Raw genomic sequence first — 14,188 nt, 5'->3', positions numbered from 1 at the left:
GACCATGACACAACAGTTTGTGGTGTGCTTGGAGATGAGATCGTTCAGAGTCGACAGGCTCCTAGCTGGGACGGGCAACAACTCGGTTATCATTGGCCACTTTGGCACAAGTAGGGCCGGATTAAACAGCACAATTTCCATCCAGGATAAATTTAAAAACTCAGCCAAAACCGAACAGTACTAGATCAGCTGTTTTCCCAGGAATCCTACCAGCACTGGGCAAAGGTGAACAATCACAAATATGAATCCGTCTGACAAGTCATTAAGTGCCGAGACTTCAATGCTGGGAACATCAGACACCAATTACAAAAAATAAAACTCCCTACATAAAACATCCTTGCCTACGTAAAACTCAAGACTTTTAGTAACTACTAAAAATAACTGTTTGGGGTTTTTATGTGCATTAAAGGCTTTAACGCTTAAGGCGTGATTCAAAACGAAAGATCAGTTGAAAAGCATCATCGTTCACAACGTCCACTATTAAACCACGTTCATTTTACAGTACTGGACTGAGCGCACTGGCACGCAGACAGAAACGTGTGATTGGGGGGTGGGGTGGGTTTCAAAGGTTTTGTGTAACCTTCGCCGACAGAGCTGCCGAAATTCCCCAGCCGTGCAGATCATGACAGTTCAGCACCAACAGAATTTCCCAGACGCTCATGAGCAACACCAGCCTGACTCGCTCAGACTCGGCGGACCCGCCCCCCGGACCCCCTATTGGTCCGGCGCCACTGTTGACATTCCCGTTAGGTAAACAACACTAAAGGCCCTGGCCTGCGATTGGCCAGTGCAGCCGCCAACACAGCGTCGTCACGACCCGCACCCGCTCACGAGTTGTTGGGGTTTCGTACTTTTCGTTTCTACCGAACACCAACAACAGCAGGGGCCCACGGCGATCAAGGCTGTTAAAGCAACGCATCCTGAAGAGATATTAAAAATATCTCACTAATCTAGGAGTCCAGTCTCCTTCTGAAAAAAGCTTGTTAACTGACACGCCAGCATGCTCGCATCGCTTATCGATGGATGTAAACAAAACAAAATTAAACACAAAGGTCAAAACAAACATCGAAACCAAACGGTCCAAGGACAAACAACAACCGACTTTAGTGTTTCTTTTTCAATACAAATGGTGGGCAGAAATAAAAAGTTTATTTCACGTTACTAAAGGCCTTACGGCCGAATCCAGATAGTTGAAACATTCATACTGACTTTCAACATCAAAATCCCTTCGCAACCCAAGCAGAACTACAATCAAAGTTTGAGCTCCAAAACGTTTGTCTTCAGTTTCTTCTCATTCTGCTTGTTATTTAAACAAGGCTAAGCCTGTGATTCGTCACTGCTGGACTGGGAATCAGGCGAATGATAACGCAACACCAATCCCACACAATTTTTACGTTGCCACGTAAAAAGACTAACACTAATAGTCGTTACAGAACACAACTACATAAACGAATAACCACACAATACCCGTTCGCCATGTGAAATCGAAGTAAAACCCCAGTTACCTTGGTAAACCGTCACTGACGCAGCTCCACGGTCGCCGCTGCCCTTCTTCCTGGAACAGGGGCGATGCGTCACTTCCGGGATCGGTGCCCTTGCCCACTGCGCAGGCGCAAGGTTATTGACTGCTGTGTGTGATGACTGCATCTGTGCCTTTATTTCAAAAGATAGATACTTTATTGATCCCGTGAGGGAAATTGAAGTGCAACAGCAGCTTAATACAGACAACACAGACACAGTGTAGCGAATGATACAATAATAATAATACAATACATACAATACAATCAGTACAGTGAGAAGTACAGTCCAGAACACACAAAGAACAAACCAGAAGAGAACAGTACACAAAAAAGTCATATTGCACAATATAAATATAAATATAAATGTATTGCACAAGTCCCTGGCATATATAAGCACATAAGAAAGGTGACAAACAAGAGGAAGCCATTCACCCTCCAACCCCCTTATTTGCAAGAACTTGTTTGATTCAAAGACTTCGCCTGGCACCGTCTTCAGCAACATGGCTGGGTAGCACGTTCCACACTCCCACCACTGTAAAAACTTATTCTAAAAGAAATTTAAAGCTAAGGATTTATTCCGTCCTGCTGTGAGAAACAGATCCTGGATTTCTCTCATCATCCTGAATCCCAGATAATGAATCCTTCAATTTACCTCTATATCTCCTAGAATCCTCCAAAATATCCACGTAAAAACAAAGGTTTTGAAAATCCTACCCAAACTCCGGATAAAGAATATCTCTGCAGTACAGCAAATGTCAAATCACAATCTTAAAAAAATTCAATAGAAACTGTATTTAAAAATCCTATAAAAACAATGTCACGCCATCATGACATCACTCAATAACTGTGGTGGCATGGAGACTTACAGAGACATTTTAATAAAGCTGTTTTACAAAAACTGTTTTCATTGCACATAGATAAAACCATTCATTTGCTCTTTATTAGTTAACAACAAAAGGCATTGTCCACATGTCCTGTGCTAAATCTGGACTCATACTTAAGTATAAAGCACTACTGGTCTAATGTCACCTTGACCTTCTTCTTACTAAGAGGATGATGAATAAGGAATAAAGGCTGCGTCAGGCATCATACACACACTTCATTATGATGGCCATGAGTGACAGGTGAGTGAAGAAGAGTACCTGGTCTAACCAGTTTAGCTTTGGAGCAATGTGCAATAAACTGAATTAGACCAGTTCTGCAACATACTGGAAATGGTATCTGTGATGGTATGGACTGAGATGAGATGTACTGAGATGATATTTTATTTATCTGAGATGATATTGTACTTGTAACCTGCAAGTCCCTGATAATAATATCCAGTTGCTGGGTTTCTTCAATCCCATGCAACCCCAATAACACCAGAACTCTTGATTCTGCCTGCAAAAAAAACATATTAAAAAAATTGGTGTAAATTGCTGTACCAGCCAGAGACAGGATACAACAACTTTACAGTCCAAGTAAGACCTCTCCGACAGGTGACCTCGTAAATTAATTTAATATTGGTGGTATTTTTGTATTACTTATTAAACCGCTTCTCTTTGAATCCATCTAATTGTCTTTTCTAAATTGGCTTTGAACCTGAATGTGTAAACTCTACAGACATGCAGCTCCTGCAAAGAAGCACGCCTCCAAAGAGAAGCTATAGGATATCCCGCCCCTCCCGGGTTCTGATTGGCTATAGTGTGCAACCCTGCCTCTGATTGGGCAGAAGGCGGTGTCACTCTCGTCCACCCCCGTGGTCACTTCCTGACTCGAGCGTTGACACCGCGACGCTGAGGTCAAGGGGAAGGAAACATGGCCGCTTTGGTCAGAGGGTCTCGGAACTTGTTGCGAAGCTTTGGTCAGCGTGTGGGCCTGGCACTGGGTAACGTATTGTTTACGTTTGCATACATTCCATTTTCGTCCTAGTATTGCTCTTGAGGGGGAAAAAAACCGCTTCTCCGAGGCTGTTGTGGGTCGGGGGAGGGGTGGGATCTGTAGCTTAATGATGTAGATAGTAACATCTGTTTCTGTCTGGTATCGCTTGGCGATCGCTGATGCGGATGTCAGTAGTAGTATCGATAAGCGCGATCGATGCTGGCATGCTATTCAGAGCAAAAATACTTTTTTTTTTTGCCTTGGTCCGTTTTATTTAAAGTTATTTCACAGGCTTGAGGTGTCGTATGCTTTCGCAGGCTTGGGGTAAATTTTAAATTAAAACATTTTAAGTGTATTTTGTTATAGTTTTGTAAAGCACCTGTTAAGAGCAGGTATGGGTTTATCTCAGAATGTCACAAGATGTTTCCCCCCCCCCCACTACCAGTTTGCTCTGTCTCGGAAGATATGGGATTTTCAGTACATTTTAGAATCTTGTTTTTACAAAACTCCCTGTCACTAGGAAAATGTTTTACTCTAAAGAAAAGCTTACAACTTCACAAGCCAAAGTTAACACCTAAAGAAAAAGTTGGAATCAAAGGGTTTGATTCATTGTTTAAAATGTCCTGTTTTAGTGTTATATTTGCTGTAATTGCACATGTAACTGAGATAAATATTATTCTCAGCTCTGCAATAAAATCAGTTGTGTAATTTGTATCACTAGGATGATTCTGTTTTTAAAGAGTTAATTACTGTGCAAACAAACATGTTAGTGCTGTATATAAATCACTTTCTACAGTACGTTTTCTACAGTACATTTTAAGATTAGAGATCTTATTTGAAAAAGTATTTGCATCAAGAATAGTTTTAGATTGAGATCAATTTAGACTGCTTCATGAATATGGAAGGAATAAAGCATGTATACATGCACAGTACTTCAGGGAAAAGCATGAATACTTTGCCACGGCGCACAGCAAAATGACATTCCTTTACATACCAAGCCTACGCTGACGTCATGGCTATGTGCCATCTGCATTTCTGCTGGGTTTTCTAGAAAAAAGGCAGCAAGTGATGTTGGGACCTGTTATAAGGACAAGGAGTGTCAGCTGCTGGCTTGCGTATCAGATTTTCAAGGTTAGGTCAATATGCACAACAGGCTGCAAATACAAGACAGCCCTTCTTGCCAGTTCAGAGAGTCTAGAATTTGTTCACTTGCTTCTTGAAGGAGAGCAGGGTTTCTGAATCACCTGAGCGGAAAGTCTGTTCTGTCCTCCCCTCCCCCGTTCGTGTGAAGAAACATTTCCTTTTCTAATTCCACCAGCACAATTCATGTTTAAAAAGGAGTGTGTCCCAATAATATGCTTTTATGTAGAATACGTGCAAGTCTTTATGCAAGCTCCTGTGTGCTTCAAATGGTTTAAAAATAGCATGAGGGCCAGGGGTATTTCTCCCTGAGTAAGCAGTTGATGGTGACATTAGAAATGGTCTTTTGATTTGGAGACAGCCCTCACAAGTTAAGAATGGCCGAGTATGCACCTTAGACTGAGCCAGAAAGGTGAAAGATGTTTATTTCAGACAGGTCCTAAAGAGTCTTGGGGGGTATCAGCTCTGCATTCTCTGCAGGCCTATAGTTAAAGTGTAATTCGAAGTCAAAATGCATATCATTTTATGTCTTTATTTCAGTGCTTTTTAATAATGCTATAAGGTACTGTGGAATTAATTATGTTGGTATCAAATAAGTTGTTTGTTGTGCACTAGTCTTCCACTCAGAACTGTAAAGAAGAGCCAGTGGGATTTTGTGCGATTATATTATTCATCGACATAATATTAAAATGCAACTCCAGACAGATTTTAGTTAGACAAATTTAAGCTTGATAAGTCTTTGTACATAAGCTGGTTTGTACACCGTTGTAGACCGTTATTTTCTGTTAAGTACAGTGTAACGTCCCAGCTGACGCAGAGTGCTGGAACTCTCCCAGGCAGGGTAACTGGACTGCCTCTCCACATGACTACACTATATTTATAATGACATTTGGCTCGGACTTCTCTGTAATTCCATACTCTTACAGTATGTCTGTCCTGAATACTATGTGCAGAACACTATATTGCATTAAGCAGTGGATTATATATATATAGTTATGAGGTAAGAACATGAGATAAGTCACAAACTGGGGGAAAGGCTGTTCAGTTGATCATCATCCAGCGTTTCTGGAAAGAAACCAAGGTATCAACTCCAGACTCCACCAGCTCCTAGTTTCATTTTGAGAGGTTCCTTCCCTGAAGGGCCAAGCCAGTGTCAGAGCTCTGATCTACCTTCCATCCCTCAGAAGAATCACCTTCTGCTTTTGTCTGTTTGTCTGTTTTAGTGTCATCGAGGGCCCTGGCCTCTAAAACCCCAGTTGGTTTCATTGGGCTGGGGAACATGGGGGATCCCATGGCAAAAAACCTTCTGAAGCACGGCTATCCAGTCATCGCTTCGGACATTTTCCCAGAGTCCTGCAAAGAAATACAGGACATGGGGGCACAGGTGAGACAAGCGGTTTTGTTGAATGCATCACAAAATTGCGTGATGATAATTAAAAATCTGAAGCCTGGATTTAACATGTGTTGCCTTTTTGTCCCCCTTCAGATCCTTGATTCTCCAGCTGAAGTAGCTGACAAAGCAGACAGAATAATCACAATGCTGCCCTCCAGCCCCAATGTGATAGAAGTATATACAGGGCCGAATGGCATTTTAAAGTAGGTACCTTCAGAATTAATCTCTCTATCGTTAGGTGCCATGATAAGTAAAAATTCTCAGCTATTTAGCAATTTTTTGTTTGGTAAAAATAAAAGCATTGCTATTTTATTAAGAATTGATGGAGACCCTTGTTTAAGATAATAAGAAAGCTCAGAGGAAAGATCAGCCCTTTAGTCCATCAACCCCTTTGCTTTGGTCGCTTGTGGGTAACTGATCCTATGGCTTCAAGCGTATTCCATACTCCTCCAAATAATTGCGCTGTGCATGGGGTGTACGTCAGGGGCATAAACATTTAAAAAGGAACTTCTTTCACCAAACAAAATTGAAAATTCAGAATTGGGCTCTTTGTAGGAATTTTAAGACCTGAATATTTTGGATGCACAGTGAGAAAATCATCCCTGTTGGTGAGAGAGCTGCTAAGCTCAGGCTGGTTCTCTTGAGTTCAGTGACCCCTGACCCGGGATGTTCCAGTCAGGGAATAAAGTTGCTTGCTGAAAGAAGCAGGGGAAGTAGTGGGAGTTGGTGATGTTTAGACTAGAAATTTAATTGCAGTCATTTGTCTTGTAATATTTAGTTATCAGACATATAAGTAAAAACAGCTTCAGCAAAATGCTCAGCTCTGTGTTTCTGTTTGTCTTTCTTTACTGAATACCGATGATATTTGCACTCTGATGAAGGCAGTAGGGTTTTGATAATGGTGCAGATGAAGTGGAAGGGTTTCAGGTTGTATAAGTTGCCTTGATAATTAATCGACTTGGTATTTTTTTATCAGTAAGACGGACTATATTTTTTGAATATATGTTATCTGCCAGAAGGAGCTAATTTTTCGTCAGTGCTGACCACTCGATATAACCTTTGACTCAGTTAAGTCACAGAACCAGTTGGCCTTCAGTGATGCAGTGAAATCAGATTCAAGCAGGGCAGGTTTGCTCTGTCCTTTTTCTTCCTCGTGGCACCTGGGCACCTGCTTCCTGCCACACCCAACGCGAAGCCCCAGGTTTGCAGCAGGTGTCTGGCCTGGCTGGTCCATTGCTTCTTCACAGAGCTTAATGCAGCTCTTCTGTCTGCATGCGTGTGCATACTGTAATCTACTTGTGTTACTTGACGGTTACACAGTTCACCTGCAGGTGCTAGCGTCCTTTACTGTGTGTGGCAGGGCTGAACAGATTTCTGTACATGTGATCTTCAGCAGCCTTGTCCTGCTTGTCTGGAGCCCCTGCTGTGACTGTAGGTCTGGGTGATGCATCACCTTGCTCTGGGTTAAAAGGCAATCCTTTCCCCGTGCCAGGGTTATGAAGCTCAGGGAACTTTGCCTTGAAGCACTGAAGTAAAGGTAGCTGCGTGAGTGAGAGTGACTAACAGGCCTTTCACAGGGAGGTACAGCCCCAGATCAGTCTTGCACTGAGCCCCCCCCACCCAGCTCTGCTCACCGTGTCCTCGCTATACCAGATACAGGGCAACATGGGTCCGGCCATCCTGGATTAAATCAGTCGGTACACGCATATCCACGTGTATGCATGTTCATCCTCTCCATGGACATGTTGGTGTCTGACTGTTGGGTTTGTTTTGCAAACGAAGGCTGGATTAGTACGGCCGGCCAACTCGGCCACTTCTCTAAAGGAGAAGGGAGAAAAGCGCCCGTTGCAAAGCTGTCATTTTCTGACTGTTCAGCTAAGGGCGAAATGAACCCTGTTCCAATACAATCCCAGTTTCCAAACTGAGGTGCATGTCGTACCCCATGTTGAAAATTTACAGCCTTGTAATTTTGCAGGGTGCAGGGGTGAGTGTTACCTGGGTTGAGAGCCTCTCTCACTCCACAGATGCAATGCAGTGTGCACATGGTTTCCCTTTTGACCTTGGGGCTTTTTTTGCTAACAAGAGGAGGCCATTCATCTTATCTAGCTCGTGTGTTTTTTAGTAGCTGATTGATCTGAGGATATCATCCTACTGTCAAGATAAGTGTGAAAAGGCCTTAATAGGATGTACCAAGTCAGTGACTGAAATCACTTGAAATTGTTTGCATTCTTCATGGAAAACAACAAACAAACTTGGACAACAGAGGAGAACACTTTACTTCAAGACCTGCAAGAGTCCCATTTTACTGTATGAAGAGCCTCCAGCAGGATGCTGGGTTATATTTGTGAATATTTATCTCTCCTACAGAAAGCATATTCATATCAGAGCCTCTGAATGGAGAATAATGTCTATGCAGATGCCATTCCACAGACCAAGGCAATTTGATCTGAGCATCTACTCCCCCCCCCCCTGCACCGTAGTCGCTCAGCCATATGTATTGTAGAGCCTGAGAAACTTCTAAATAAACCTGTTCATAACGCGTCATGACTTGGGCATAACTCTCTTGCAGGAAAGTGAAAAAGGGCTCGCTGCTAATAGACTCCAGCACTATTGATCCTGCAGTTTCCAAGGAAATGGCCCTAGCAGCTGAAAAAATGGGAGCCGTGTTTATGGATGCCCCCGTGTCTGGAGGTAAGAAGCCATGAAGGGTTCTAAAATGATGCTTTCGATTAGCGCAGTTATCACTCACCTTTCGTCCTCCTCGCCCACAATTCACATAAACTAGATGTGTGGCCTCGCGCGAAAAGTGCTGGTAGATAATTAAAGAAGTAATATCTGTCTGGGCAGCACTGGAGTTTTAAAGCCAATACCAGGTTTCTATAGCATAGTATGGTAACAATTTAATTTTTAAATTAAAATTAAAAGGCATTGAAGGAATGTGAAGAATAATTAGAAAATGAAATAAAGGGGATTCATGTTTAGAAAAACACTAAATGTTCTTGTAAACCTCTTTTAGTCCCTTTTAACATTGATACTTTGTAAACGTTGTGAAGAGACCCACATACCTTTGATGAGCAAATATCACATCAAACTAAACAGCATTAAAATAATTAGAATCCCCAGCTTTTTGTGGGGGGTGCAGCATTCCTTTAATATATAAATCAAGCACAATAAATGAATTATTCTCCTCTCCTCACTTCTTTGAGAGAATCACTGAATAAATTGGTGTTAATTACTGTTTACCAAAGCAAAATGAGGTCTTTGAAAGGCTTCAAGAAGTTGTCCAAAACAGTCAACCTACTGCGAACGAATGCCTTGTAGTTAATTTAATTTGACATACTACAGCTCTGTTTACTTTAACTGTAAGACATATCTAAAAAAGAAGACGTATTAACTCATAAAAATGAAAGATGAAAAGATCACCCAGACTTTATATCTATTCTCTGTATGATAACCTTTAGAAAAAGGTCAGAGAGATCCTGGTATCAGAATATCTGGAGCAATCAGTGTGTTTAGCAGATTTGGTTTCTTATTGGTCAAGATTTTGCCATTTCAAAAAAGTCATTTTAGTCTGGTATAAACAAATGCATAAGCTTAAATAATTTTGTTGTTGATTTTGTAGAAACTGGACACACACTGTTTAAATGAGCATGTTGTGTTTTTACTGCTATGTGTATGTTAAGTGTGGTGCCATCCTAGTTTTTTTTCTTTCTTAGTCAACCATGTCAGCATTACTTTTAGTCCAGTTGTAATGTATGTCTCTGAAGTGGTTCAATCTTGTCATGGAGTACACAGCCTCAGACTGCGAGTGACCGTGAGTAGATTAATTCATGATTCACTGCTGTAGACCTAAGTTTTCCATCTGTCTGCATCTGTTATCTGTCCCCCTATTACCATAGTACAAACGACCACTGTAGCCAGTGTGCCTTAAAACCTTTTTTTATCATAAAGACTTTGAGACCAAACTAAAATTATGTACTTACTCTGTGCAGTTCAGAGTGAGCATTAAGATTCTCCTGCACACGTGTATTGAACTGGGTGGTCTAGCCCTCGATAATGTTAAAGGTCTTATTTGATGAATACGGTCTGGGTCTTGTATTATCTGAAATCTGCTGATTCTGGCTGTCTTGCCCTTCTGAAGACCAGACCCAGCCGGTGAAGGAGCCTTTACACGTGCAACACCACACCTGTGGAAGTTATTGCCCATATCCAGCTGAGAATCTATTCTAACCGCAGACATGTGTAAATCTCTCTTGAAGAACAATGTTTTCACTCAACGATACAGTTGTGTGAAAAATTATGGTTAACGTTAGGCACCCCTGGTCAAATTGTATGTTTCAGTGAATCTCTTAGTGTAAAGAAGACGACACAACCTCTGCATGATACAAACGCCACCCCACGCACACACACTCGCACACAGCGCATGGCACGCCACTCCACACACACACTCGCACACAGCGCACGGCAAGTTGCTTCACACATACACTCGCACACAGAGCACGGCACGCCACTCCACACACACACGCACGTACGCGCACAGCACACCACTTCACGCATACACACTCGCACACGGTGTGCAGAACGCCAGTCCACACACACACACTCGCAGACGGTACACCACTCCACGCACACACTCTACAGAATGCTAGTCCATGCACAGTTGCACACTCTCGCACCGCACACCGAACACCAGTCTGCGCACACACACTAGCACAGTGCACACGGGACGCCAGTCCACACACACGCTCATGATTTTTTTTTCTCATTTAATCTGCATCTATAGTAGCATAACATGGTTTTTAACGGTGGAGTTCAATGACCGTTTGATCCATGTGCATTGCATAAAGTACCTTTTCTGTTAAGTAGTTTTGGTCAGTTCCTGGATCTCCATTTGTGTGAGGAAGTTTTTTTATTCTTTTCCACCTACTGTGGTTATCTCTCCCTGACCAACATGACAAATCTCCCCCATTAAACTATAATGACATGTGTAGACAGAGTTCTCATTTGTATTTCTCCTGCTTGCTGAGTACTATCCTATCCCAAAGCCTGGTTCTTGAAAGTTCTTCAGTGTTGAACATATTGGAAATATAACTTGGCAGGGTCAGCATCCTTTGCTCTTTTCCAGCATGTTGGACAAAAGGGAAAATTAATTATATAGAGGTATATACTGTATATGTTTCCGAAACAATGAAGCATCTTCTGTGGAATTATAATGGTCTGCTTTGGGCCCACCTTCATCGTGGTGCCTGACTATTTTGAAGTGTAGTTCATTGACAACAGCTCCTGATTAACAGGGAAGACTTGAGGCTTGGAGTTCTTAATCTTTGTACAAGTGGTTTAAGTCAAAATGTAGTGTTCAAGGAACTAGTGGATGAGTATTCAGCATCATTGCCTTTTATGCTGATAAAGGGCCATAAAGTTTGAATTGGAGGGAATACCTTTGTAACTTTACTGTTCTGAAATTGACATTGAATATAGGAGTGACTTGAGATAATGACGACTGGGCCTGTGAGAAAGAAACCAGGGCAATAAAGTACTCTCGCCAAAGCCATTAAGAGAAGGATATGGGGATTCTCGAGCCCTTGACATATATTGTTTGTTTATTAGTTGGCGCCTAGTCTGGAGTCAGGAACCAGTTGATTTCTATCTTGGCGTAGTCTTTGAAATGTCTGCAGGATACTTTCATTCAAAGCTAAAGTAAGCCAATTTTATTGCCTAGCTTTAAAGATTAATAATGATTTACTCGTTTCCTAACCATTTAACAGAGTGGACCTTCTCTGGGGCTCGGGTCTTTATCTGCACGGGAGACGGTGTCTGTGGTGGGATTAAAGGGAGCCCACCGGCACTGTGAACCCAGGGAGCAGGGGTCACGAGAGTGCGCCTCTAAGGGCCGCGCGATGGCCAAACACATTAAACTCTGTTCGCTGGGTCACGCCAGGAGAAGCATGGAAATGCTTGTCAGGCGATGGGGAAAAGTGCTGCTTACTTTCCTGCTCAGCCCACGTTTGTTTGCTGTGGCGAGTTTTCTGGACGGCCGTGGATTTCCCTTCAGTGGGCTGGAAGGGTTAAGATCAAGCATGCACTTATGCTCTTCTATGTTTTTTTTTTATTGGCAATATGAATTTATTTAGAATTAAACGCTTAAACCAAAGAAGAAACTGGTCACTACTTACAAGTAAAAATGCACGTACTGCCAAAGAAGCTCAGTGCAATCTTGTTCCCTTTTTGTTTTTTCCCCTCAGGTTATATATATGTAAGTAAATTCACATTTAATGTTTTGTGGTAGGCATTTAATAATATGATTAATAAGATAATAATATAATAATAAGATTAAGATAATCTGAAAAGTATTGAAAGTCCATTGAAAAATCATTTGAAATGATTTTGTCAGACAGGGAGTGACCTCAGTGTAGTATCAGCTTGAGGGCGTTTTTAAACCAGCAGGTGGCGCTGCAGCCAAGCGTGCCCTTCATAGGGTCTTCAGCAATAGCCAAGTCAGTCTAACATTGCTGTTCTGTTGCATCTCACTGACCTGGTCATGTAACTTATAACTACACATACTGCACTACAACTGACATTCTTAATCAGTTTTGTATTATTAATGTTACATTACTGTTCTGGTAAATATATCAGAAGTTCCACTATGTAAAGGGAAACACCTGCTGTCTGTGGCTGCCTGTTCCCAGTCTCACCCCACCGGTTGTTAAACACGGCAGACAGGAACGATACCTGCTGAGGTTGCTGTCCGCTTAGAGCTCTGCAACCTGAGAGGAAAGGCTGTAAAACTGGCCGGGTGCAGTTTAATGAGGAAGAGCACCTTTCAAGCAAGATGCATTATGAAAGGAACCTTTTATTGTCATCTGCTTCATTGTTTTTGTAGTCTGCCGCTGGCCTAGATGGCAGCAAGAAAGCAGGTGAGGCAGCCCTGCTTTTAATCTGGTTCGTTTACAGTGCCTTCATTCCCCCTGTTGTGGGCGGTTACCATTTGCAGTGTAGTTTTCAATTTATGAGTTGTTTGTTCTTAAACCCTTTCAATCAGGCGATTCTTCAAACAGAAACTTACTGCAAAAAGCTTTCTTAAACTGAAGGGTTTTTTTTGCACAGTAAGGGATGGTTTGATAGTGATCCCATTATGTCTTCATATTACATTTAATACTTTATGCTTTCTTGACCTGGGTTTCACAGCAACTAAACTGTCCTAGAGGAGATTAAGGAAACTTCTCCTGGATCTGATTATTCAAAATTGCCCATTACAATGTTTGTAAAACACCTCCAGCTCATCAGTAGAATTGGTAGAATATTCAGTTGCTGTTAACTAGAACGAATTAATATATCTTTTTAATTTGCACTTAGCTGCAATATTTGAAAGTTAAAATGTGTTAATGTCTCTTGAAGATATCTCCTTTGAGTATTGAAAATTTATCGTAAAGTAATCTGGCCCTGCTTGATTTCAGAATACATTTCTTAGATTTAGTCTGTTGAGTATGCAAATCACTGGTTTGACACAATGGATACCCAGATCACTTGTGCCTGTGTAAAGGATGCAGCAAGGAGAGTTTACAGGAGAGTTATGTTACAGTATCTGTTTCCATAAGCAATGGATAACATACATACTAGGATACTGAAGGAGTATTGCTGACCAAGCACTTTCTCATGTCTGAGTACTGAGTGTATGTGGATCTCCTTGCCTTTACTTGTTTAAAAGGCACTAAAAGTAAAATAACCTTTTTTAATCCTGTTTCAGGAAACATAACCTAGAGAAGGAGTAGAAATGCTATGTTAAATTGTTATAAAATTATATTATTTTTTGTGACGTAGTCCCATGGCAATGTAAATAAAAATACAATTAACAGCAAACTGTGTAATGTTAAAATCTTCAAACTGTTCAGTGTTTTGTTGGGATTTCAATTTCAATGGTGTCAATATCATTATGATAGCTATCAAAAATAACATTGTCACATTAAGATGGTGATGTATTTTAGAAGACATTAAGAAATGCCTTGTGAACTTTGAACTTTCTGTAAACTGTACAGAAATTGTATTTCTGACAATTGTACTGTCATTTCTAAAGTGTTACAAAGAAAAGTCATTAGTTTGAGTAAAATATTTTGGATTTTTAGTGTGAAAGTGGAAACTCAATATCTCTTAAAGCATAACTAATAAGCATACTATCACTTAAAGCAACGAAATAACCAGGCTAGGAGAAAACTGGGTGAGGCCACAGTGAGGCCAGTGGCGACCCTTTAAGTGTTACAGGTTTCAGTGGCTGGGATAG

General features: G+C 41.4%; 2 protein-coding genes across 2 annotated transcripts in view; one reads left to right on the top strand and one right to left on the bottom strand.

Annotated features, from left to right (window-relative positions):
- LOC148823237 (tax1-binding protein 1 homolog B-like) overlaps window positions 1–1,604 on the bottom strand; it is a 35,629-nt gene extending 34,025 nt beyond the window's left edge. The window contains exon 1 of the mRNA XM_088929792.1: window positions 1,506–1,604. The gene's annotated coding sequence lies outside the window, so the exon portion shown is untranslated. The remainder of the gene's footprint in view (window positions 1–1,505) is intronic.
- Window positions 1,605–3,238: 1,634 nt separating this feature from the next.
- Window positions 3,239–14,188, top strand: part of LOC148823236 (3-hydroxyisobutyrate dehydrogenase, mitochondrial-like) — a 43,951-nt gene continuing 33,001 nt past the window's right edge. Inside the window, exons 1-4 of the mRNA XM_088928812.1 lie at window positions 3,239–3,387; window positions 5,744–5,904; window positions 6,007–6,116; window positions 8,483–8,604. Of these exons, the coding sequence (XP_088784938.1) occupies window positions 3,318–3,387; window positions 5,744–5,904; window positions 6,007–6,116; window positions 8,483–8,604 (463 nt within the window). The 5' untranslated portion in view covers window positions 3,239–3,317. The remainder of the gene's footprint in view (window positions 3,388–5,743; window positions 5,905–6,006; window positions 6,117–8,482; window positions 8,605–14,188) is intronic.

The sequence above is a fragment of the Atractosteus spatula genome, chromosome 12 (genome assembly GCF_055471065.1).
Source record: "Atractosteus spatula isolate fAtrSpa1 chromosome 12, fAtrSpa1.hap1, whole genome shotgun sequence".
Taxonomy (NCBI): domain Eukaryota; kingdom Metazoa; phylum Chordata; class Actinopteri; order Semionotiformes; family Lepisosteidae; genus Atractosteus; species Atractosteus spatula.
This window is presented reverse-complemented; position numbering and strand designations above follow the sequence as displayed.